The 25,084-nt window shown below is 40.7% G+C and overlaps 1 protein-coding gene across 3 annotated transcripts; it reads left to right on the forward strand.

Moving 5' to 3' along the window:
• C6 (complement C6) lies at positions 1-25,084 on the forward strand. Of its 3 annotated transcripts, none has more exons than XM_079330308.1 (18): positions 1-165; positions 1,658-1,815; positions 2,616-2,772; positions 4,988-5,132; positions 5,758-5,899; positions 6,712-6,850; positions 8,772-8,972; positions 12,545-12,785; positions 13,487-13,609; positions 14,609-14,775; positions 15,608-15,833; positions 17,021-17,192; positions 18,098-18,209; positions 18,676-18,808; positions 19,790-19,981; positions 20,523-20,613; positions 22,012-22,253; positions 24,175-25,083. In XM_079330308.1, the coding sequence occupies exons 2-18, from the start codon at positions 1,658-1,660 to the stop codon at positions 24,354-24,356; spliced, it is 2,823 nt and encodes a 940-aa protein (XP_079186434.1). In that variant the 5' UTR covers positions 1-165; the 3' UTR covers positions 24,357-25,083. The 3 variants fall into 3 exon arrangements, with proteins under 3 accessions (XP_079186434.1, XP_079186433.1, XP_079186435.1); XM_079330307.1 differs by having other exon boundaries at positions 160-244; positions 24,175-25,084; XM_079330309.1 differs by lacking the exon at positions 1-165 and adding an exon at positions 251-461.

The following is a 25,084-nucleotide window of genomic DNA, read 5'->3' on the forward strand; positions in this document are numbered from 1 at the left end:
GGCCACTTTGTTCTGAGCACTCCTGCCACCAGATCAATTTGCCTTCATTAAAAGATAACCAAATCAAACAAAGCCTCTGGCCTTTCATTTGAAAGTCTGCAGCAAACCACACCAGGGTCGCATGAGTCTGCAATATACTCTGACTTCTCAGGGAACAATCTTACAGTAAGTTAAAAAGGAGGATTGGTGCTGGTTGGCTTCAATGTACACACGTTGCAAGACATATGGAGAAGTGTTCTGTGGGGTTTTGTTCTATTTCTTTAAAATGCTGGATTATTTTCTCATGTGCTAATATTTATGTAGCTTCTGATGCACTGATGGGTTGGTGTTTCGCTCCTTGATGAGAATAAAGAGAATTTTTGTATGTACAGCACAGTGACAGAATGAAGCAAGTAATTGTTGTGTAGGGCTTAATCTTTTTTCCAAGCCAGCATTTTTGCTGCAAGAAGCTGGGAAATCAGGTAAGAAAAAAGAAAATATCTGTTCTCCTCTTAGTCCACTGGCAAGACTGCTACTTCCTCTTGTCTTACCATATTTTGTATTTGAGTATACTTAAATCTCTCTGAAAGGATTGTTTATTGATGAGCTTTCCATGTAAAAAGTGCTGCAAGTTCTCACTTCACAGCAGTGAAGTGCCTTTCCTTGCTAAGGGAGGAAGCAATGCTTGGATTTGATGCAATATCATTTTTTTTTCAGCAAAGTATAAAAATCATAATAGCATATGTGGCTAAAAACCTAAAATAAAAACAGTTGCACAATTTATTTCAAACTTTTTGAAACAAAATATTTTGGACTATTGTTTTGAAATAAGTACTTTGGTTTTAATTGTCCTATTGGGTTTGGGAGGGTTTTTGAGGTAAACCAAATTTATAATGCTTACTGTAACAGCCTATCACATTTAATGTTGATTCACCCTCATGATGAGGTTTGCATTTTTTAATTAATAACTATTTTTTCTGGAAAATTTGTGTTTTGTTTGCTTGATTTTTTTTTTGTTCTGTTTTGGTTTGGTTTTTTGTTGCTTGTTTGATTGACCACTGGAGTGAGAAACAGGATAGATGTTCTGTTTCCACTACTAGTAGAAAATCCAGATGAGCTTTGAATAGTGATGGTTTGCAGTTTCAACACTCTAGTCAAAACTTTGAAAAGGGAGAATTCACTGCAATAAAATGCTTATGCAAAGGGGGTTTATTGGCATGTAAAAATTAATTGGTTACAGGCTAATAGACGGAGCTGCCTAGTCTTAAGGTCTTGTTTGTTGCTTTACATACTGTACAGGAAGAACTCTTATGTTTCTATTCTTATTTCTAGAAAACACTTTTGAGGATAATTCTGGGCAGTGAAAAACAATAACAGATCCTTATTTTTCACATTCAAAATAGTTTATAAGCAACTTCTGAAACAGAAATACTGCACAATTGTTTTGGTACTCCTGATACATAGGTGATCACAAAACGCACTGTGCCTTCCAGTCCTTGAAGTATTGACTGAATTAGTGCTATGTCTGCCATGCATGATTGCCCCTTTCTAGGAGCCCTGCTTAGCACCTTTGTGCTTTGGAGCAGATTTATAGACTCTGCATTTTGGAAGTGCTGTCTCTGTGAGAACTCTGGCATAACTTCAGTTCCCTGAGCTGTTGCTTGTCTCTGTGATGTAGATGGACACCTCTGCCGTGGGTGTGGCTGTGCCACTGCACCTGGTGCTGCTGAGCCTGGTGATTGGGAGCAGCCAGGGCTGCTACTGTGAACATTACCCCTGGGGGCCGTGGTCTGCCTGCTCACAGACCTGCAATCTCGGCACACAGACCAGGCACAGGTAGGGCCAAGCCATTTCACTACTCCTGTGAAGAGTAACATTTCTGGAGAGGGGCACCCATGTCCAAAGCTCCACCTTCCATGATATATTGAGAAAAGTTGTCATGCTCAAGTGTTTATCAGATAAACAGAACATATTTTAATTGCAATGCTTTAAAATTACAAAATGTTGTATATGGAACATTACTGCCCACGAGACGGGGAGGGAAGGGGAGGGCTGCAATTAAATGATCCTTGAGATCCCTTCCAACTCAGACCATTCTAATCCTATGAGCCAGTGCCTCCAAACAAACCAATACCTGCCAACAGGTGCAGTGAGGGGAGGAGCCAGGTGCTGCAGTGTCCTTGCTGGCAGCCTGCTTTGGGCATTCAGCCCCTGTGCACACACTGAGGGCTCCCTCTGGAGCCCTGCACTGGGGACAATGCCATAGGAGGGCGAGCTCCAAATTTCCTCCCTGCACCATCAATTTTATGGCAGCAGATGAGGCCAAATAAAGATTCAGCAGCATCAAATTTGATGCAGCTCTGTGGTATAATCTAAGCTTGTGAGAAATCCCTTCTCTTCCTCCTGAATATATCTGTAGCTGTCCTCTGGGACATCTGAAGTGATATGAATCAAAAAGAATTGCTCTCTAAACTTAAGGCATATTTGGATTTTTCTTGTAAACAACGTTCTGCAACTGCATATTATCTCTCAGGCTTTCTTAGCTGGGTTCAAATCATTTTGCCAACCTTTACCCACAAGTAGAGAACCTACGATCTGTCTGTTCTTTCCTAGCATATTTTTTAAACTTTTTTTAGGCAAATAAGAATGGATGAATATTATAGCCAAAACTTCTGTGACCAGTTGTGCACAAAGCAAGAATCTCGTGTTTGTAACCAGCAAACATGTCCTATCAACTGTCAGCTTGGAGACTTTGGCCCTTGGTCAGAATGTGACCCATGTATTAAAAAACAAGTAAGTAGAAAATGTATTATGTGGGTTAAATGCAAGAAATTATGCTAAAGAGATTTCCTTGATTCAACTTTATGGCAATTGATCTGGAAAATGTCAGCTTAAATTAACAAGGAAAATTGGTTATGAATTATACAGTAGGTGCTGGAGAGGACCAGTTAAAGTAAGCAGATCAAACCAGAAAGGAGTGATTTAGTAGAGTAAATCCATTTATGTGCTGCTTGTGATGCTTATGATAAACTTGCATCAAAGTTTCTGCTGCTATAATTAAAGGTGAATTTTTCACATAAAGAATCATCTTCACATAAAGAATAAACTGTGAAGTGTTCATATCTGCTTAAGCAGGAGAAAGCCACAGAATCTTAGCTTAACCATAACATTCTGTATGTTCTAAACACAAGAAAAATAGAATCAAATCATCTCATGAAGAGAGTCAACAGATCCTAAATGCTGCTGGCTAGAAATTCTCAGGCTGTATCTTACACTGATAGTCAGGCTTGAGACTGTTGTTAAGAAATACAGAGCACAATTCCCTGAACCTTTACAGTATGAACAAACCCCCACACCATCCCTAGGGAGATGTGCTAATATCTGTGGGACAAACACTCAGGATGGTGTTTTTTCCCCTTGAGCTCTTCTCTGTTGATAATGGTACACTTAGAGACAGTAGAGAGGGAAGAAATGAAAAATCAGGTTAAAGTGATTTTGATCTGAACAAACCAAGCCCTGTCAATGTAAGATTGTAGAGGACAGAGTGCCAGCAGATTGTGTGGGGCAGTTGTGTGGCTGGTGGGCATGAGCTTTGAGACTGACCATGAGAGCAGCTCTGAGGTTCTCTGCAGACACAGGTTGCATCCCTCTGCATGTACCTCTTGGTTTCAGAAATCCATGCCTGAAAAGCAGTCCTGAAAAACCTATCAGACATCACAAATATATATTTACATATATATCTAACTTTCTGATGCCCAAAAAGAATGAGAAAGACGGACAAAAGAGATTCTACATGAACCAGCCTGTGGGGTTGCAACTAGGACGGGCAGTGTGAGAGCAGAGCAAGGGGAATCAGTGGGAGACTGGGAGACAGAAAGCTTCAAGAGGTGAAAGGGACTGTTCCTCTCAACTGGACTGATTTCAGTACCCTCTTGTATGTCTGAGTTTCTTACCTTACATCCCTATATAAATTTTAGTAATTTAGAGTATTGATGCAACATATATGTTTCTTCAAGCAAAAAGATGCTTTTGTGGACTGTGATCCATTTTACCCTACAAACTATAAAGATCATGGTTTGTGACCTTTATAAATAGGAACAACCAACAGAATGGAGGACCTGGCTTACAGTGCAAGAGTGAAGACTAGTGTAAGCAAATTCCCATTGATGATGAGGGATAAAGTGGAAGCTCTGACAAATAAAACAGCAAGTGTTGTGGAACTGAAATTGAGTGTAAGGAGTGGTTCTCACAAGCTTGAAAACTTTCTGGTGTTACTCTTTGCCCTCTCCCTTCAGAGTCACTTGGTTACTGATTTTTACTAGAATCTTCCTGCGCTGTTGTCTCCAGGGTCTCTCTATAAGGAGGGAAGTCTGCAAGGAACTATACTTTTCCAGTGGGAAAAATATTTAGTGGGGAAACTATTCGAGCACATGCAGACAGGTCGCACTAGAAGTCCTGTAAAGTGGAGTGGAAAATGTATCTGAAGTTCTTTACCTATCACCCTTCAACATTACTGTTCTGTGTGGAGGGTGCTGTCTCAGAGAAAGAAAACTCAATGAGCTCCCAGAAACCTTCAGGAAAAGCATTTTTGTCCTTTCAAGTCATCCAGTCCTCCTCAGACAAGAGGTTCCACATGTGGGATTCAAGCCACCTGGTTGTCACTGTTCAAGGTATTTTAATTCTACAAAGATGGTAAAGAACAGGAGAAATCTCTGTAAGCCTGTTCTCACATAATTTCCTACTGTACATACTGAAGATACAGGGATGGAATTTCTGATTCCTTTGGTGCTGTAGACCAGGTGGCTCTTGAATACCATTTCCCTGCCTGCCTCACCTGGGATGATGGCAGGGTGGAATGGAAGGACAAGAATGACTGATTATTTCCTTCAGGGCTCTGGTTCTGATAAAGCTTCAGCAGCACTGAGCTGTGTGGCTCTACCTGGGGTGGGACTTAGCTACAAACAGAGCTCACAAAAACAACCCTGGGTTTGTTTCTTCTGCCTTTCAGTTCCGTACCCGGGCGCTCCTGAGACCGTCCCAGTTTGGGGGCCAGGACTGTTCCGAGCCACTGGTGGATTCCCGCCCATGTTTCCCAGCCAAGCTCTGCAACATAGTGGAAGCTGACTGCAGGAACAAATTTCAGTGTGAAAGTGGTAATGATAATCCTCACTGTGTGACTGCAGTATTACCAGTTAGTCGAAAGATTAGATGCTGAGACAAAAGGCATCCATACAATCCATGCATAAATTCCAGGGAAAAGGGACCAGGGAGAAAAGTTTATGGGAGGATTTTATATGTATTAGTAACATCTAATCTTTTCAGTTTCTTCTGTAAATAATTAAAATGCAGTCCTTTGCCTGGGATGTCACTATGATCATGATAGCTGGACAGGAACACTGTTCCAATTGTATTTCTTTGCACAAATTTTTCGTATATAAACATAACTGTAGAGTTTGTCTGAACATAAATTCTCACTATTTTTATTAGGGGCTTGTGGCTGTGTCTTGTTTGCTTCAATTTAAATATATCTGATTAGACTAAATAATTTTATGCACATATCCTTTTGCCAAATTTAAAATTAAGTCTTTGCAGCTTTGAACTGAGGCAAAACTCACAGAATTAAAACAATCATTTCTTAATTAGGATAATCTTGGCCTTATGCTAACTCAGCGATAACATCTTTGGCAAGCTCATACCTTTGCAAGGGAAAAAGACAAGACTTCCCTTTTCTGCATTTAGACATGATGAACATTTGCTGCTGCTGTTTCTCTGGTGCAGGTCGCTGTATTCCAAAAACACTGGCATGTAATGGAGAAAATGACTGTGGGGACAACTCTGATGAAAGAAACTGTAGAAAGAAAAAGACTGTGTGTAACCGAAAGTATGAGAACATCCCAGGTGTGCAATTAATAGGCAGTGGGTAAGCCAACCTTACTAATTTTTTGGTAAGCTTTAGTTGTTACCTCACTAATTTGCATGAACAAAATAATTCCCAGTTATCATGTGAGAGCATTCATTAAAGCATGTAATCTCTCAAATTAGAACTGGCAATAAATTATAAAAATACAACAAAACATTCAGGCCAGGACTTGCCTGCTGCATCTTCCAGTGCTGCTCTGAACTGTTGCTAGACCAGATGAAGAAGTGTTGAGGAACACTGCCCTTGAGTGACTTGTTCTTTCCCACAGCAACTAGAACATGTATGAGTAACAAGCTCATGGAATTGCTTGCCTCTACATTGTGCCAAGTTCTTTAGAAATTTTGAGGATGTTCCTCTACAGATGTTTGTCTCTGTGACATTTCACAGGACACTAACTACTTCCATGCTATTAATTAAAGCAATATAAAGCCTAAACATGGGATACCTGTCCCAAGCAGACTTGCATTTTTAAATTGAATTTTTATCTCAGTGTGGTCCAGTAACAGTTGTTCATTTTCCTAGAACAATTTTTAGGTTCTTCACTTAAGACTGACTGCCTTATGCTGACTGTGAGGTTATCAGTAAGGTTAGGCACTGCTGGAAAGTAGGAAACTGGACTGATGCCACTGCATTTTTCAGGTGAATTCAGTATGAATGAGAAGTTGTTACAATTCATTTCAAAGCAGTAACATGACCCAGATGCTCATACTCTCAATTGAATCTGCAATACCTCAGTGCAGCTGTATACCATGAAATATTGCAAGTCCGTACATCTTTCTGGAGCTGTTTAATCTCTGGAAATATTTTGTTAGATTTCACATTCTGGCAGGCGAGAGCCGAGGGGAAGTTCTTGGCAACTCATTCAACGGAGGACAATGCACAACCGTGAAGCGCAACGAGACCAGGAAATCGTATCGTGTCCCTGCGAACCTGGAGACTGTCAGCTTCCAGGTACTCTCAAGCAGCAGCTCCCAGCTGTAAAACCATTGCTGTACTCACAATCCAAGTTCACTGTTAGGTAGCACTGTATGTTTTAGAACAAGATCTCTCAACCTGGTGAGGCTTGAAGATGCTTCAGTTGATGTATGGAAAGGGGATCAACTTTCTTGCTCTGTTCATGCCTTTCAGATCTGTGTTAAATCAATGCACCATGTATCAGAGTCAATGTGATTGATCTGAGCTTCTCCTGCTTCCTTGTGGTTGTGGTTTTATTTTGTTCTGACTTGGTATCAAAGGCCTTCTCCTAGCCAGACATCATCTAGGCAGAGGTTTGTTCAACTCCAAAGCATATTCCAGCATCACTTCTGCATACTTGAAGTACCAATGGCTGCAGCTACTGACTCCAGCATCCCTCGTGTCACCTACAGCTTTGGGACCCAGTTCCTCCCATTTCAACCCTTCAGTCCTGCCTGTTCCCTGCCCAGCCCCTCCACAGTGCAGAAAGGAAAGGAAACAGACACTGAGCCTGGAAGACAAAAAAAATATACACAGCCTGGAGAGGAGTCTCACAGGACAGGCTGGGGAATGACCAAAATGAATCTGGAGTGTATCTTATAAAAAATCTAGGAACCACTAATACCTTTTTCACTAACACTGGCTTCAGAAAATGCTTTGAATACCATGGTTGGGGCACATCATGTGGCTGTGTCCATATGAGCAGGACCTGACTAAGCCAGTAGATGCTGCATTGGGAAGAAAAAAATGCAGGATATGAAGAAACATCAACTAATGGATGAAAACTGGTGATTTTTGCCACAGGTGTTGTGAGATTTTAAAATTATTTTAACAGAGGCAACTGAAAAAAGGATACCCTGCTACATTCCACAGAAACTGCAGTTGAATTGGCCATGACATGTAGGATTTGTTGACAATTGTGAAAAATTACTGTGTGCAGAAATATTCAGAGGGGAAAACTGATCTTTGATTTGTCCAGGTCTCTTTATAGCCAGCAAGGTTCATTAAGTTACCGATGCCCATTTGCAGAACTGTTAAGGGTGTGTGAAACTCACCTTTAAGAGTGCATCTTTAGAGCAGCTTCTCATATAGAAGGGTCTCTGGATTTGGCCTTCTTCACTGTATTTTCCTGCAAAAGCAATGACTTAATGGAAGTGGAGGGGGAGAATGGACCACCTCATATCCCAAAATCCTTAGCAGCCCTATTAAGCAAGCAGGTCTAGAGGAAGGGAAAAAAATCTCATTTTTCAAAAACACATGGGGATTTTCCCAATTCTGGGAAATACATAATTTCTTATCTGATGCTGAGGTTGTCTCAGTGCTTTGCTCAACACCACCACTGGAGGTTTACCAACTCTTCCAGCAGGTTTGCTCACAATTCCTCTTTATCTGCCTCTAATCCATCATGTATAGGTATTAGCAGGCCAAGTATACTCTAAGACTCTCTTATGGAAACCTGTTCATTCTTCTAGCTGGAAATTGAGACGAAAGGCCAAGAAGCACCAAACTCTGTGTTGTACAATAGAAACCACGGGGTTGTGTAGTAGTGATGATGTGGACACAAAATATATGTCTGGAATTCTTTTAAAAGTATGTTGAAACTTGTTGGATAATATTCCTAAGGTTTAGGGCACAGGGGTGAGAAGTTTTAGAAGAAAGTGTTACAGGCTTTTTTGCATGTTGTTCTAAACAACTATTAGTAAGTCTGCCTCTTTACTTCTATTCATTTTCTCTCTCAGCCTTTCTCAGATTCATCTTTTGTGTTAAGAACAGTTTTATGGCTTATTTTCACATCTCAAATAATCAGGCATACTTTTTTCCATTAAAAAACATAAAGAAATCAGTAATTCTTTGCTTAATAGTTTTCTGTTTCATATTATCATTTATGCAAATGAATTTTGCTTTATTGAACTGCCAGGTAACAGATGAAGAGGATGATGTAACATCAGATTTCTACAAAGATTTAACTCCCCTGAGTGACAGTGCTTCTTACAGTGGCTCATCTACTCAAAGTCATAAACGTTCTTCTGGTATCCCATTTTTATTCTCAAAAAAGAGACGGGTCCAGGTTACATCATCTTCCTCCTTCAAGAAAGCTATTAAAGCCTCACATGAAAAGGTAATTGAATGTTGTTTTCAGTTTCTTTCAAATTATTTCTGTCTGTTTGTTTGCCAAAGTTGCCAAAGGCTACTTTCCCTATGAGGACATTGGCCCACTAGAATTAGGTATTTTAAAAATCTTCTTTCGATACCACAACATATTCCAGGTTGTAACATACCTTTTGTAGTGCATCATGGTTTTCTGGGCTTAGCACAGAAAACATAGGCTTGACTTTTAGAAACATAGATTTGACATTATCATATTGGGTAAGCTACTCTTTTCCCTATCCTAATTATAGATTAAAAGGGCATAATACCTAACAGTAGCAGACTACTCAAAAAATAAAGGAAGTGCACTCAAGAATGTTATACATATGCATGCACTGGGTAATAATTTACATATTTTTTTAATTTGGTAACTAACTTGCATATTGAGTCTCATGTCTGACAAGATACATTTGGTCAAAAAGATAATCTCGGAAATAACAGACACAGATATAACAGAAAAGATTCTCAATAGAGATAACATTTTCCCCATAAGATTCTGTGCTTTTAATGCATTTAAATGAATAGTAGTATGATAAAAGATTTTGTATCTTAGTAGCTTAATGGCAGTAAATGATGGGCTATTTTTTATACTTCTGCAAGGGAAGGGCCATAGGACTGAACGAAGCTAAGATCTGTTGAAACCCAAGAGTTTCAATGCAATTACAGTGAAGCTTTTGCAAAAAAACATTATTCTTAACATTAAGATTTCCTATAATGGAAGTTTGCTGCAGGCTTTGCTCACAAGTCCTAATGATTAAGCAACTTGATTCTTGAGCAGTCCATTGCTTCTAATTTGAATGTAGCTGTCCTGAAGTTCCAGCTGCTGGAAACCAGCTTACTTTCATGCCCATGCAGATAGCCATACACATATCAGGCTGCTCTCTTGTACAATTGGCAAGTTTATTTTGGGGTGACAGTGGCTTCTCATCAGCTTAAACTCAGACCAGAGCTACTTATGAAAATGTTAGTTGAGGTTAAGCTTGCAAGAGAAGAGTTCTTTTGCATATACGTTGGTTTTCAGCATTGCTGTCATGGGAGGTGGTGAGGTCCAGGAACAGGTTGCCCAGCTATGGATGCCTCATCCCTGGCAGTGTTGAAGGCTGGGTTTGATGGGGCTTTGAGCAACCTCAAAGCTCCATCAGTGGAAATTGTTTCTGCCCACAGCAGTGGGTTGAACCTAGATGGTCTTTAAGGTCCCTTCCAACCCCAACCATTCCATAATTCTGTGAAATCACAGAAACCCACCAATAACTTAGTCTAGTTGATGACATATCATAAAGATGTTATAAAAATGTAATAAAAATGACACAGTTTAAAATCCTTCTTAATGAATCCACAGCAGCACTGTTACCTTGGGTCTCACTCATGTTATCAACTGTATCAGTCAGGACGCCTCTACTTTTATCTCTATCTCTATAAATAGTATTAGTGAGTGTTTGTAGGTAGATGTGTGCTTGTGCATGTTTAAGAGACCTACAAGTATATTCACAACATTTCCTTTCATAGTGAGAAAAGAAGACTATATTGATCACTTAAAAGGAAGGAAGAACTCTCCTGTGCTTTGGGACATCTCATTCAGACCTTTATGTTAAAATATGTATAAATAAGATATAAATACTTGTATAAAAATATATAACGTGTAAATATTGCATATATGCATATAAATGAACACATTGCATATAAATATATGCAAAGAAAAATTACATTACTATCTCTAGAGGGCCCTAGACACTTGAAGTGCCATACATTTCTCCATATTGGCATGGAAGAAATATGATGCTTTTTTAAGGTTATTTACCAGAATTTTTTTAGTTAAGCAGACTGGTCCTCTAGTATGTATTCATGAGTTCTGATCCTTTAATTATAGAACTATAAAATAATAGAATGGTTTGTGTTTCAAGTGACTTTTAATGGCAACCTAGTATGATCTGAAGTAAACTGAGACTTCTTCAACTAAATCCTGTTGAACAGAGCCCTGTCTGTCCAACCCAGATTTGAATGTTTCCACAGAGGGGACATCCGCCATCCTTCTGGGCAACCTGCTCTAGCATTTCATCCTCATAATAATTTTTTTTTTTCCTTATATGTAGTCTGAATATACCCTCTTGAAACTGTTATTCCCTCCCTTACTACTGTAGGCCCTACGAGAAGGTCTGTCCCCAACTTTCTTGTAAACCTCCCTGAAGTATCACAATGCCACAGTGAGGTCTCCCTTGAGACTTCCATGCTGAATAACTTTTCCAGTGTGTGCTCATAGCAGAATTGCTCCAACTCTGGTCATTATTCTGCTCTACCCTGCTCTGGTCTCTCTCCAGCAGGTCCCTGTCCCTCCTGTGCAGGGACCCCAGCTCTGGTGCAGTGCTCCAGGGGGTCTCAGCAGAGCAGAGCAGAGGGGCAGAATCCCCTCCCTGCCCTGCTGCCCACGGGGCTCTGGATGCAGCCCAGGACACGTTTGGCTCTCTGGGCTGTCAGTGCCATGGCTGGGGCATGTCCAGCCTCTCACCCACTGCACCCACAAGTCCTGAGAGCAGAGCTGCTCTCAGTGAGTTCTCGCAGTCTGTGCTCATGCCTGGGATTGCCCAGATTGTGTGGAAGCACACACTGAAACCAACTAAACTTTTAGAATCAATATTTGCCAAAGTGGCCCAGAATTTTGTGTGCCATGACTGAAATGTTAGCTGGCACCATTGAAAATTGAGAAAGTGGAGCGGAGCAGAGCAGTAAAATCCAGCAGAAGAACTCACATATAAAACACAAAGTGTTTTTTAATTAATCTTTTCTATATGCCAGTTGGTTGTTTTCTCCAGTTTCCTTCTTTTTTCTCTTGATCTCTTTCCTTTTGTCTTGTGCCATTAGTTCCCTTTGTCACTTTACAATTCCTTTCTTTCAGTATTTTCTATTTGTTTCCTTTCTACTTAGTACAATGTTAACATAAACAGATTCCAGCATTGCAAAATAATATGAATAAGCTCTTTCATAAGCATGTAAGAGATGTCCTTCCCACCTCAGGATATTCTATGATTCTATGTTTCCAGTGTTTGAATATTCTCTTTTATTTACCTCTCAGTTTAACAGCCAGACACTTGAACTCATGGAGGTCTCTATCCCTAAGTTTAGTTTTAGTTTTAACAGACTGCTAAATGGTGGAATTCAAAATACCCATTCACCAGATTAGCTGCAAACAACCCACAGACAGTTAAAAGGTGAACCCTTCCTCAGAATGTTTTGGTCATCTTAACAATTGCTGGTGTGTTTTTCTTATGGCAGAAATCCTTTTAGATTGGTAGGTGCTTGGTGACCCCTAGTTTTTTACTGGAATACAAATACTGGAATATTTCATATATACTGCCACAATACAAGGGAGCCCTCAAGAACCTCTCAAAGCTCTTGGAAAACCCAGAACTGCTTTGTTTGTGGTTAAAGCATCATGATAACAGGATTCTTTTGTTCTTGCAGTGTACCTCAGGATATACTCTTGTCTCCTCTAGTTTCTGCACTTACCTGCTTCTGAAGGTGCTAAGATTTCCTTTTTATTATTTCTAGAATTCCAACTTTATTAGAGTCCATAAAGTAATTTCTGTTGGAAACTTCACAATGAAAGAGTCAGATCTGCAGCTATCAGACGTCTTTCTAAAAGCACTTAACCACCTGCCCCTGGAGTACAACTATGCTTTATACAGCAGAATATTTGATGACTTTGGCACTCATTACTACACCTCTGGCAAGATGGGTGGCTCCTATGATATTCTTTACCAGTACAGCTCTGAGGAACTGCAGAACTCGGGTATGTAATCATTAATCTAATGTATCTTTAGTGGTGTTTTAAGAAAACATCATTTTTGTTTAACAGCTTTTCTTATCCTGGTTTTTAGGTCTTACGCCACAGAGTAAGCTCTCCAACAGCACAAATTTCTTTAGACTTTCACCGACTCATTAATTACTCACAATGCTTACATATAGAGCAAGAAGAAATTTTTGCTCTGTACTGTATTTGAAAAGTTCAGGACATTCCTTATTTGGTAAATGTCACCGTGTTCAGGGAAACCACTTAAGACCTTCAGACCAAGACCAGGTGCCACAGGAAAAGGTGTTCCAACATCCTATAGTATGGCACTGAGGTCTGAGAGGTATAAGGGGTACTTTTTGGGATGCAGTAAATAAAGTTGATAGTTTGGATTAGAAATTGCTTTAAAGTTTTCCCATGACTGCTAGACTGTCCAAACAAAAAGACAATACCACAAAAATGGAAATCTAAAGTTAAAAGCTGTTGATCTTTAATGCCACTGCTGCAGCTTGCACAGGCATGGAGGGCAGCTGAAGCTTTGTCCAGCTCTGCACGTGGGGAGGCACGTGCCTGCTGCAGTGAAGCCTCCAGTGGTGGCAGAGGAGCAGGGAAAGCTGCTGGATCACCTCAGTGTGGGAGCCTGGGGCATGGTGCCTGACATGTGTCATGGTGATGAAGATGCTGCTCTGTGCTGTCTCTAGGTCTGACAGTTGAGGAGTCAAAAGAGTGTGTCCGAACAGAAACAACCAGGCGTGTGCTCTTCTGGAAGAAAAAGAAAGTCGACACAAGATGTACCACAAACAGGATGACTGTGACACATGAAGGTGACCATGATGAGAACAGGGCCCATGTCCTCTTACTTACCCTGAGAGATACCATTTCCCTCAGCTGCCCCAGGTGACCTCTCAGCTTCCTTGAACTACAGATGCTCTTCCACCACTGTCAGAGGAGCCAGTGTTTCCTTGTCTGTCTCTGATACAAGCACTGAAATAATGTCCTCATTTGCAAAAGAAATGATGATGTAAATGTGCTGTTTCTCTGCTCTCGAGCACCATCACTGGGGTGGTGGCACTGGCTCTCCAACTGGTCTGGTCACAGATCTGACAAATATTAGATCTGGCCCTGGGTCCAGGACCAGGAAAGCTGAACTGAAAAATGAGCAAAGCTAGAAATTTGTGTCCATAACCGAGTCCCTTATCTTCTTTAAGGGCTGCTCAGAGCTCATTGAGAGAGTTGGGCAGCAATAACACACTCCTTGACTTTCCCTTCCCACCTTCCTCATGCCAAGCAGACATTTAGATACTGGAGTGCCAGAAATGTGTCTCAGAAACTGGAGAAAGCTGGCACATTTTCCTTGAGAATGGCAGGAGTCATGTTCTGCATCACTAAGGAGAGGAATTTCATCATTTCCACCATGTTTTTGTTCTCAGTAATTGATTCATATCTGTTACTTCAGTGTTTAATGTTTACAACCAGGACTAAACCCACCATACTGTGTGTTGTAAAGGTATCCTCCTGCCATGTTGTGTGTTCTAGAGGAGGCTGCTGCATCCTCTGCATTTTCCACAACTGCCTTACACTCTGAATATCCCCACAGCTCAGGCCTCAAACACTTTCATTTGGAATATTATCACAGGCTGCTGTCATAGTAGGCAGGGATTGTTCTTCTTAGCTTTGACTTCATTTTTCAAAGGATAGTTTCAAAAAATTAATCTTAGTATATTCTTTAATGTCCTCTTACACTTTTTATTATAATTCTGTTGTCGCATGCACTGATTTTGGAAGCCTTTGTCTGAAAATACTGTGATGAAATCATCTTTCAGGTTCCATTTTGGAGTCAGCTGAACGGTCTGTTTCCCTGGTAAAAGGTGGCAGGTCAGAGTATGCAGCAGCTCTGGCCTGGGAGAAAAAGGGGGTTTTTCCAGGACACAGAGTCTTCACAGACTGGCTGGAATCAGCAAAGGACAATCCTGTGGTGATTGATTTTGAGGTAAGAGAAGAACAAGAAAAACACTGACATAGCAATGACTAACTGATTAGCAACTCTTCAAAGAGCTGTGCTGGTATTTTTTCTTGTAAACAGGGATGATGCTGTGTGTGATATGAATGTATATAAATATGGGCATAACATAAACATGCAGAACTTTTATTAGGACAAATTCCTGTCCATGTTGGTTTATAAGGCACACCAGTTTTGCATTGTCCATGGACAGTGGAATAAAGAGTCAGGAACATGAATTAATTGCTCTGGCACCAGCAGGAGCTCAGGCACAGCCAGGGGTTAGTTACTGTGCAGGAAAACAGAGCATGGGATCATTCCCTTGTCAGGCCTATGTTGCAAAGTATGTCATATAGATAAACTGAAATAAAACAGCAACACCTTCAGTCTCTGCCCTCCTCCTTTAATGCTGCTGTGAGTGCACTGAGCTGTCTCCCTCCCCAGCTGGTACAGCAGCTGCTCAGCAGCCCTTGAGGCAAACAGCAAAACCTTCCCGAATGCAGCATCCACTGAGGTCTCTCCTGCTGCAGCTGCTGAGCTCCTGAAGGCATCTGACATGGCAGGGACTGGATGTAAGAAAACCCTGCATCACACAGTGATGTGATGTGTGACAGAGAGTGTCCTGAATCTGAGGACGTACTGTCCCACTTTATTGATTGTCCCCTGGCTGACAGAGCCCTAACTGCCGTGCTTCTTTAAAACATCCCTAACTCCTGTGTGATACAGCTTCATATTCAGGCTCCAGCTCCTTTAAAATGCTCTGGCTGCCCCGGTGAGGGTCCTGCTGTGTTTTGGCTCCTGCTGATGCACAGCTCTCTGCCAGGTGTCGCCCATCGTGGACCTGGTGAGGAACGTGCCGTGCGCTGTGACCAAGCGCCGCCATCTGAGCAGAGCCCTGAGGGAATACGTGGGCAGGTTTGACCCCTGCCAGTGTGCCCCGTGCCCCAACAATGCCAGGCCTGTGCTCTCTGGGACAGAGTGCCTCTGCCTGTGCCCCGCCGGCACCTACGGCTCCGACTGCGGGACGCGGGCTCCGGGGTACACATCAGGTACGTGGGTGACCCTGTCCTCGAGCAGGGGTGTCCATCTGGCACCTCTTTGTCAGGGGTTAATCTGCCATGGCCTGCCCCAAAATCCACAGCACTGCACTTCCTACCACATGCTGATGTCCAAAGAGGATAAGAATAGATGTAGGGATTGCAAATTTTAAAAAATCAAACTGAATAGCCATGACTCCAAATACAGTGTAAGACATGGTAAAATATTCCTTAACTGTATAATTAAGGTAGTATGAAATGAGCTATTCAGCAATAAGGGTGAAGGTGAGATCAAAGATAACTGATGCAAAAAATTAGGAAACCCATTGCTTAGTTTTCCCCATAGCCTATTATGCTTAAAACTAAATGGCTAATGAGCATAAAAATTGTTGATTACACTTTAGAAGGAAAACTCAATTACCATAAGGAGAAAGAACATAATCACCATTCTGGAGAATTTAAGGAGCAATTTAATGCAAAAACATTTTTGAATTAAATTTGCACTAGTGATATACCTAAGGGAAACAAAAGAGACATTATATATGTTTATATTCCACAACCAAAAGGGAAAGTCACTTAAGCAGATACAGGTCTCATTATCTGACCCTGATAGAGGAATATTTTGGAAGAAATAAATAACTGAAGACAGAGATGGATATAGAAAGTCTATTGCACGCGAGAAGAAAGGGTGCATAAGGAAAATAAAATACATGTTTCATGGTGGTACGCGTAACAGATGCCAGGGGTTAAGAGAAGAGAGTAATAGTAATATTTTAATTTAACTGCCATGGGATGTAGATTTGGGGTTTAGACCTGGTTTTAGAACTCAGATTTATTTGAAAACTCATTAAATAGTGGTCTATTGAAGAAACATGAAACATGTACCATGAAAACACACAAATCTGTGTGTGCAATAGAAGTATAAAATATGCTGCTTCTGGGTTTTAATGTTACTTGCAATGAAAACTAGAAAGGTAAATGTGTTTTAGGGTTTTATGAAACAGCTGGAATATGGCTGGACACCTTTTGGAAAACTTTATGTTTTAGATGCAATCTACTCCCTTAACATTAACAAATTTAAATCTTCTGAAAATGGCTATTATGAATTTACCCTCATTCCTCTCATATGTGGCCTTAAAAGAAACACTGTGTATGGCACTGGTCTGCCAGTAGAAGATGGTGTCTCTCATTCCTTGCAGTCGCTGTTGATGGCCGATGGGGCTGCTGGTCTGCATGGAGCCCGTGTGGTGCCTCCTTCAGAAGAAGAAGGACACGGGAATGCAATAACCCCTCCCCAGTGAGCGGCGGGAAGCCGTGTGAGGGGCCGCGGGAGGAAGAGGAGGATTGTTATGTCTCGGTCTTCACAGACACGTAAGAAAATCAAAACATCTCCATAGCCATGGCATAGTTAAAGAGCCATCCAGAGTGGCTCTGTGGCTGCCAAGGAGAACTACTAGACAGCTTTCCCCTCTGAATTTCTTTAGTGGAGTAGAGAAAAGGAAAGCTCTGAAAATCTCTGCAATTTGCTTCACATTTGGACATATTAATTTTTTATTCCTAGAAAATTGCTGATGAATTGCCTACTAAAGTATGCCTGTAGATCTTGTATGCTGCTTTGCACGGCTTCTTTTCCAAAATCAAGGATAAATCTTTTCCTTCTCTTCACTGGAGTTCACAGTTTCTACTTTTCTTTTGCTATTCTCTGTTTTCTTAGAGGTTGAGATCTGAACTCAGTCACAGAGAGAGTTCAGATGAAGCTACCAAGTTTTTTCATATGTACACTTCAAGTATGCCTGACGTACTTTTTTAGCATGTTTTCAGCTTCAAATTCTAACCCCAAACTGGCTCAGTTTTTTTCATCTTCAAGCCCAAGGCTTCAGCTTTTCCACTGGGACCAAGAGTTGAAAAAAGATTTTCACTATCCCTGCTGTAATGACTGCAGAGGGGATTCCAGAGCGAACAGGAGAGGATTAAAACCAGCTCCACAGTTTTTGTTAGTTAGACATCATGGTCTGTACAGCTCCATGCTCACAGAGACAGCCACCTTTAACCACTGCCTGGTGGCAACAGAATTATGTGGATTATTCAGAGACTTCCTGTAACATTGTTCTTTGCTGCCTCTTTTTCTTGCTGTACAAAAATATTTAATTAATTATGTTGATAGATACATTTAGCACTTTTGTACTGCTCTCATGTTCTCCCCCAATCAATCTGCAGTTTTGTCCACAACCTTTTATTTAACAGATACAGCCTTACAGCAAATTTTCACTTTTCAGAGGTGCTCCTTGTATAAATGATGATGAAGCCAAGAGAGAAGAAAATGTCTACATTGGTGAACCTGAGTCTGGATGTTCTAGGCCAGACCCACCAGACTATGGCTTTATTCGGGTGAGCATGAAAACTGATACAGAAGCAAAGTGTAGTAGCTGGAGAGATTGGACATTTTATAGCTTCTCTGCTGTATGTGGCTGATATCCAATCTAGCTGCTGTGCTAGTGAGAGTGCTGTGTTCAAGGAATGCTGCAGGACTCTAGCCCACCACACTGCACTAGCAACTGAAGAAAAGTCAAGGTAAAATTCATTTCAAGTGGTCCTTGAATCCTCATTTTGTAACAATGACATCAGTTACTGCAACTGGACAAAGTTATCATTACACTGGTGAGTGGATGACTCATATTTCAGAATAGGAAATGCATGCATTCGTTACATCTTATCAGGATTTTGCTATTGTTTCCTTTGACAATGCCCAGTCTCGTTACCATAGATCCTTGCAGAACCTTTTGATGTGTGTTCTTAATTTTTTTTTCTTTTGTTTTTTTTTTTTTTTTTTTTTTTTTTTTTTTTTTTTTCCCAGAATGAAAAGAACCAGTATGCTGTGGGGGAGGAAGTTGAAATTGCTTGTGTGAGTGGTCATAGCCTCATTGGCTATCAATACCTTCGGTGTCTGCCAGATCAAACCTGGACACTGCAACATATTGAGTGCCAACGTAAGAAAGAGAAAATTTACAAAATGCACAGCAGCAAAATAGAAGGGGAAGAAAACATACAAAAATGATTTTAATAAAGGTTTAAAGAAATAATCTCAAACATATCTGAAAAGATAGCATTTTAAGGAGGTATTTGATGTAGACATGGCAAAAACATCATGAGTCATTATATCACTCCTTTTTCAATTCAGAAGTGTTACTATTATGTGATTTGTAAGGAAATTTTAATATCCCGTGCATTAAAAAAATCCTCAGATGCTGTGAGATCCTTCTCTTTCCTAGTTTCAAATACGTTTGACAAAAGGACTTAGCTTTTGTTTTCAGACTTACATAGATACCTTTAGGTTGATACAGTTACGAAGAAAAAAATCATTCTTACAGAAATTTGTCTCCTATCTTTTATATTAAATGGATGATGTGTTTCTAACCATGACCTCCCAGGCTGCCTTGAAAATCTCTATCATAAATCAATGCCTTGAAGGATTTATAGGTCAGTTAAGAATTAAGGATCAGAATCAGCCTATGTTTGCTAACAAGAGAGATTTCAGTAGTTTTCTAGAACTTGGTGGGATTTAATTGACTTAGTCTTAATTTTAACAAAAGAAGTACCTGAATATACTTATGAGATTTCTGTTGCCATTGCCTTTCTTGCATTTACAAAAGAGAAATTAAAATATGTTGTTAAATGCCATTCTTACTATTTTTAAACATCAAAATTAAATTACTTATATTGGCATACTTTAGAAACATATTGTCATTATTTAGTTATTATTTGAAAAATATTTCAAAGACTATAACAATGCACTGAAAATTTCTAGACTTAATTATGTGAAATTTTTATTAGTTTTGAATGGCAGACAAATGTTCAGTGTTATTGAGTATCTTTATAAGGCTCTTCAGATAAAACATTATGACTTTCTGTAAATATCCACACAGCATTAAACCAACAAGAATTATGCTTTTCTTTATTGTTTGTTACAGCCTCAGTATGCCTCAGGCCACCAATATCTGACAGTGTCACAATTTCCCCATTTAAGCAACAGTACAACATTGGTGAAACAATGAAGCTGAGCTGCCAAGCTGGGTTTATAGTCACTGGTCACACAAAGTATACCTGTGGGGAAGACCTGTCCTGGATACCTCCTATTTTGAGGTCTATTACATGTGAAAAAGGTTAGTATGCCTGCAGACACTTCCTGTTTCCATATCACTGGTATTAACAGTACTGTTTATTTCAGCTGGCTAGGACTAGAAAGCTGATGACTGAGTTTAAGATATATAACAGCTGCCCATTAATTTTAGTTTTACTTTGTGTCTCCCATGGTGACAGAATTTCAGCTCTAAACTTCAGCATTATATTCAGAATTTTTGGATACAATGTTCTGCAACCTTTAATAATAAACTTGAGACACTGCAACTGTTTGCTTAAAACCAAAATCAAACCAACCAAACCCCAACTGCATTAACAAGGCTTTATGAAAGCAAAGTAGGAAAATTCATTCTATTGAAACTTCAGCTTCTCTTGTTAAACAGTATTTTCCAGTGATTTTTGCAAAGACTGATGAAAATACTTCTAGCATGCCAACCAGGGAGCTTTTGCAGAGAGAAACTTAGGATAAATAGAAATAAATCCATTTTCGTTTTTATGGTAGGAGTGTAAGATATTTCTGTTCACTCCTTACTAGTTACAGTAGTTCTCAATCTGTTGTTTCAGATGTGCAAACTAAAATTAGAGGAATTTGCAATCCAGGACAAAAGCAGGTTGGATCTCAATGTGTTTGTATGTCTCCAGAAGAAGATTGTGAGTAAGTACTGTAATTAGAAATCAAAGTTTCTCTAATGATAGGCCAAGAAGCCATTGTGACACCAAACAGGAAGAGTAGGAAAAGACAGCCAAAAATCATGACTACTCTCTGTTCAGGTATTAGCTAGCTGTAGTCAAATTACAGCCCTGTTTGTATCATATGAAATAAAGATCACAGAATCACAGAATGGGTCGGGTTGGAGGGACCCCCAGTGATCTCCTGGCCCGACTTCCTGACTCAAGCAGTGCCATCCCAGAGCACACAGCACAGGATTGTGTCCAGATGGTGCTTGGATATCTCCAGTGAGGGAGATTCCACAGCCTTTCCGTGTACACTCTTCCACTCACAGTAATCCACTTCTTCATCAGGTTCAGGTGGAATTTCCTGTGGACCACTCTCTGCCCCATGTCTCCTGTCCTGTTGCTCAGCACCTCTGAGCAGAGCCTGGTCCATGCTCTGACCCTCCCTGCAGCACTGGCAGACCCTGATGGGGTCCCCTCCCAGTTGTCTCTTCTCAAGGCTGAACAGGCCCAGCTCTCCCAGCCTGTCCTCATAAGAGAGATGCTCTGGTCCTTTGATCACCTCTGTTACCTTTCACTAGAACCACTCCAGGAGTTCCATGTCTCTCTTGTCCTGAGGAGTCCAGAACTGGACACAGCTCTCCACATTTCCTCACCAGAGCTGACTAGATATGCAGGGTCACCTCCCATAACCTGCTGGCAGTGCTCTATGCACCCAATTACATTACTGAAATGAGGCGCCACAGCACATCCTTTTAATCTACACTGCTCTCTGCTGCTGGAGACCCCAACTCTTCCTTTTTGTCTCTTTATTTCTCCAATGTCATCACCATGTACAAGGAGCATGCAAGAACTATGATCTCTAAGGTTCCTTCCAATCTAAACCATTCTATGATTTTGTAATGCTCTCTTTGGAAAATGACTAGGCTCCACAAAATGATGCTGCTTGGAAATGCATGCACCTTCTAGGAATTAATTCATACAGTAACCAGCATGGAAAAAAAAGAAACTGCAAGTCACATGACTGTGTGTCAGAGATAGAGTTGCACACACAGCTGCAGGGATGCATTAACTCAGAAAAGCCACCCAGGCTCTGTGAAATTTCACATCCTTGTAGAGGTAACAGCCTCTCCTTTTTCCTGTACACATACATGGCCTTCACCTCCCAACAGCTGGACAGGACCAAAGCTTCCCCATCTCACAGCACTTGTTTTATCAGGTCCAGGTCCTACAGTAGCTAGGGCAGTCTTAGGTCTTTGGATGGATCTCCAGCCTGGCCATAGCTTTGCAGTGTTTCATCTGATGCTGGTGGACTGTTTAAAAGCATGGACTTTTCCACACTCTACTAAAATAATTTTTCTTTTATTGCTTTGGGCAGCCACTACTCAGAAGACATCTGTGTGCTACATGCTGTTTCTGAACAGAATGTGACCAAGCCCAGCTGTCAGTACTCAGCTGAAATGTGCCTTGGAGTGCAGTCATTTTATTTCTTGCATGCTGGCCCTTGCCATGGTAATTCCAACCTAGACTGGGCTATTGAGAGGGCAAAGCTATCCACAAATAGCTTGAAGAGAGTGCCCTGTGGATATGACACCTGCTATGACTGGGAGGATTGTGAAGGTATGACTTCTGAATGGTGAGATTTAGCCATCCCTTTGGATCTAGAAGTAAAATGTTCTGACTTTCACTGCTCCAAGAACAGGATTTACAGACATTGTGGTCCCTCTCGCCACACAGAGTGTGACAGTGTGGTCAGTCCTGTGTCCCTGCTACCTAGGGTGACACTTAGGTATGTGCCTTTTCCCTTTACTCACAACTAGTGTAGTGTTGTTACTTCCCATTACAGCCCATTACAGGTCTGTAATTTGAGTTCCTCCATGAGGAACTTGGAGATTAAGAGAATGTTTTCAGGAGAATTAACATTTGAATATTTCATCATAAAAATGTAGTTGGTAATATTTTCACCCACTCCTTTTAAGGCTACTAGCTCCTAGTTTGTACTTCAGGAATTAATTTGGGCTACACCGTCTATAGCATATCATTAAATTGTGAAATTAAATCATGATACTACTTCAAAATCAAGACTGGGACCATCAGGCTTAATGGGATTTTAATGGAAAAAATTGCAAATACCATATGTGTTTATCAAGAGTTTTAATGAACTAGCTGAACTGGTAAAATCCCTAAGAGGATTATTTTTTAAACAATATTGTGCAACTTGACTATTTACTGTGTAACCAGGTGATAAGAGCAGTAGTTTTTTCTGTAAATGTCTGAGGTGCTGACTGGTTCCATGCACATCAAGTGCTTGCTAGGTAAAGACTGAGTGACAGACACTCACTTCATCTCTTGCTGCCAGAGACAAACCTGATTCTTATCACACCTGGTCTGCTTAATGATAAATAAAGCAACAGTAGTGTGCAGCAATCCTAAGCCTCTATTTTGAAGATGCAAGAAACCTGCAACAGAATTTGAAGTAAATATGGCTTTAAAATTACTGTTGTTCCTTGTGGGCTGAAGCAGAGGGCATGACCAGGTGTGTCCATCAATGGACAAGCTCTGGTGGAACCTCTAGGCACCTTGTGCTCCTGGGAAAAAGATGATATTTTTTTTAATATAAATTGCTTATTCCAGAGCCTCTAAGACATCTAGCTCTGCTTCCACTGTGCAAGTGTTTTCAAGCTGGATCTTGTGTCAGCACTTCAGTGTTTTTCTCTCATAATCCTACAGAGGAGCCCTGTTCAGGAAAATAAGAAAGGGGAGAAAAATTTATTAAATAAGATTAGTTGTCAGTGTGGTGCCCAAGAGATTAGAACTGGACTCTTCACCATCTCTACAGAAGTCCACTTTTCATGAGTGTGCACAAACATTAAGGAAATGAATGTTTTGCTTTTCCTAAGACTGAGTAGTTGGTATCAACAGAGAGACAGAACATGCTGCAGAGAAGATACTGCAGTACCGTGAAAGAAGCTAAATGGAGGAAAGCACACATTTTTCATGTTTTAAAAAACTGAAGGCAGAAACTCTGCCTAGGGAATTTCTGGGAAATAATATAAAGAGTCAGAACCTGATTAGATCAGAAATAGGTAATGAAATAACCAGCAGGACTGAGCTTTACCACAGGCCAGCAGTAGGTAGCTTAGCATTCATAAAAAGAGCTTTAATGAAATAGGAGCTGACACAATATGGACCTTAAGACTCCATTTCATAGCAAGATTGTGTTCAAGGATAATTGGGAAAAGAAAGTCAACTTAATATATCTTTGTTTAGAAGAAAAGTCATTGAAAGCCAGTGGATAAAAATAGTTAGATCAATTCTGCTTTTGTATGAGCCATTGCTGCAAAATCTGTTATTTAAAGCTGATTATGTCTCTATTCTTAATATCAAATCATCTAACGAATGCATGACAGACTTTTTGTAACAAATATATCACAAACATCCAATATTTTTTTTCCCTGTTGGACTTTGAAATGTCATCAAAGTATAAAATTTGGTCTTAGTCATCACATTTGCTGCTATATTTCCCTATATTCATTCCCAGAGACACAGGTCCAGTGCTCCTGCCTGATGCCTTACCAGTGCCCCAAAGAAGAGATCCGCCCTCACTGCATCCAAATGGAGACGACAGGGAGGAGGAGGACAGTCAGTCACTGCATGCTGGCAGCCATGAAGTGTGCTGGCATCAAACTGCAGGTGCTGGAGCAGGGCAGCTGCCTGCCATAACCCACTTGCTCTCTGCAGACGCCGTGATCATCGCATCAAATGCAGACTGAGACACCCACGGAAAAACTCGGTCAGTTATGAAAGGATAAGTGGATCAAAACAAAAGGATGAGGAAAAAGAATACAGCTCACTTAACAGCTTTTTGGGAAAAGGGTGGCAGTGGCTTTTTTGTCAGAAAATGACCTGGAGTTGGGGATATAAAGATGGATTGTCATTGCTGGCACTTCTGGGGATGTGCAGAGGAAGGGAGGGGAAGAAATGGAAAGGGAGAAAAAGAAATACTGCCTTTGCTCTCTTCCTCCTGAGAATTTTCCTTTCCTCAGCCATTTGTTGCTTTGTCCTTGTGCTTGTGACTGCTGTGCACTCTTGTCTCACTGGCTGAGTACCTGCTGTATCATGCAGGCAGACATAGCAGGCACTTCAGCACCTCTTCAGGCACCAAATGGGGAAGGGGTGGCAAGAGCCTACCTGCAGTCACAGTACAAACGGAAGGAGCAATACTAAACATTGAAAACCACAATTGCACATTGATTGAGTGAAGTATTCAAAACAATGTGATTTTTAATTGGAGTAGCTGAAGGGAGGAGGTGTTAGCTTTCTGTATTTGTTTGTTGGGTTTGAGCTTTAGGCAGAAAACCTGGAGCCTAAAGTTCGGGGAATTTTTATTGTACTCCTCAAGGTGAATTAAGAATGTTTTCACTTTAAATATAAAATAAACATTTAATGAA

The sequence above is a fragment of the Erithacus rubecula genome (genome assembly GCF_903797595.1).
Source record: "Erithacus rubecula genome assembly, chromosome: Z".
Taxonomy (NCBI): domain Eukaryota; kingdom Metazoa; phylum Chordata; class Aves; order Passeriformes; family Muscicapidae; genus Erithacus; species Erithacus rubecula.

What these genes read in the sequence shown, in the direction of transcription:
- C6 (XM_079330307.1), top strand. Translation starts at nt 203, where the DNA reads ATGTACACACGTTGCAAGACATATGGAGAAGTGTTCTGTGGG. An exon ending in TGGAGACTGTCAGCTTCCAG is followed by an intron (nt 6,851 to 8,771) that starts GTACTCTCAAGC and finishes TTGAACTGCCAG; the next exon opens with GTAACAGATGAAGAGGATGA. An exon ending in TGAGGAACTGCAGAACTCGG is followed by an intron (nt 12,786 to 13,486) that starts GTATGTAATCAT and finishes TGCTGTCTCTAG; the next exon opens with GTCTGACAGTTGAGGAGTCA.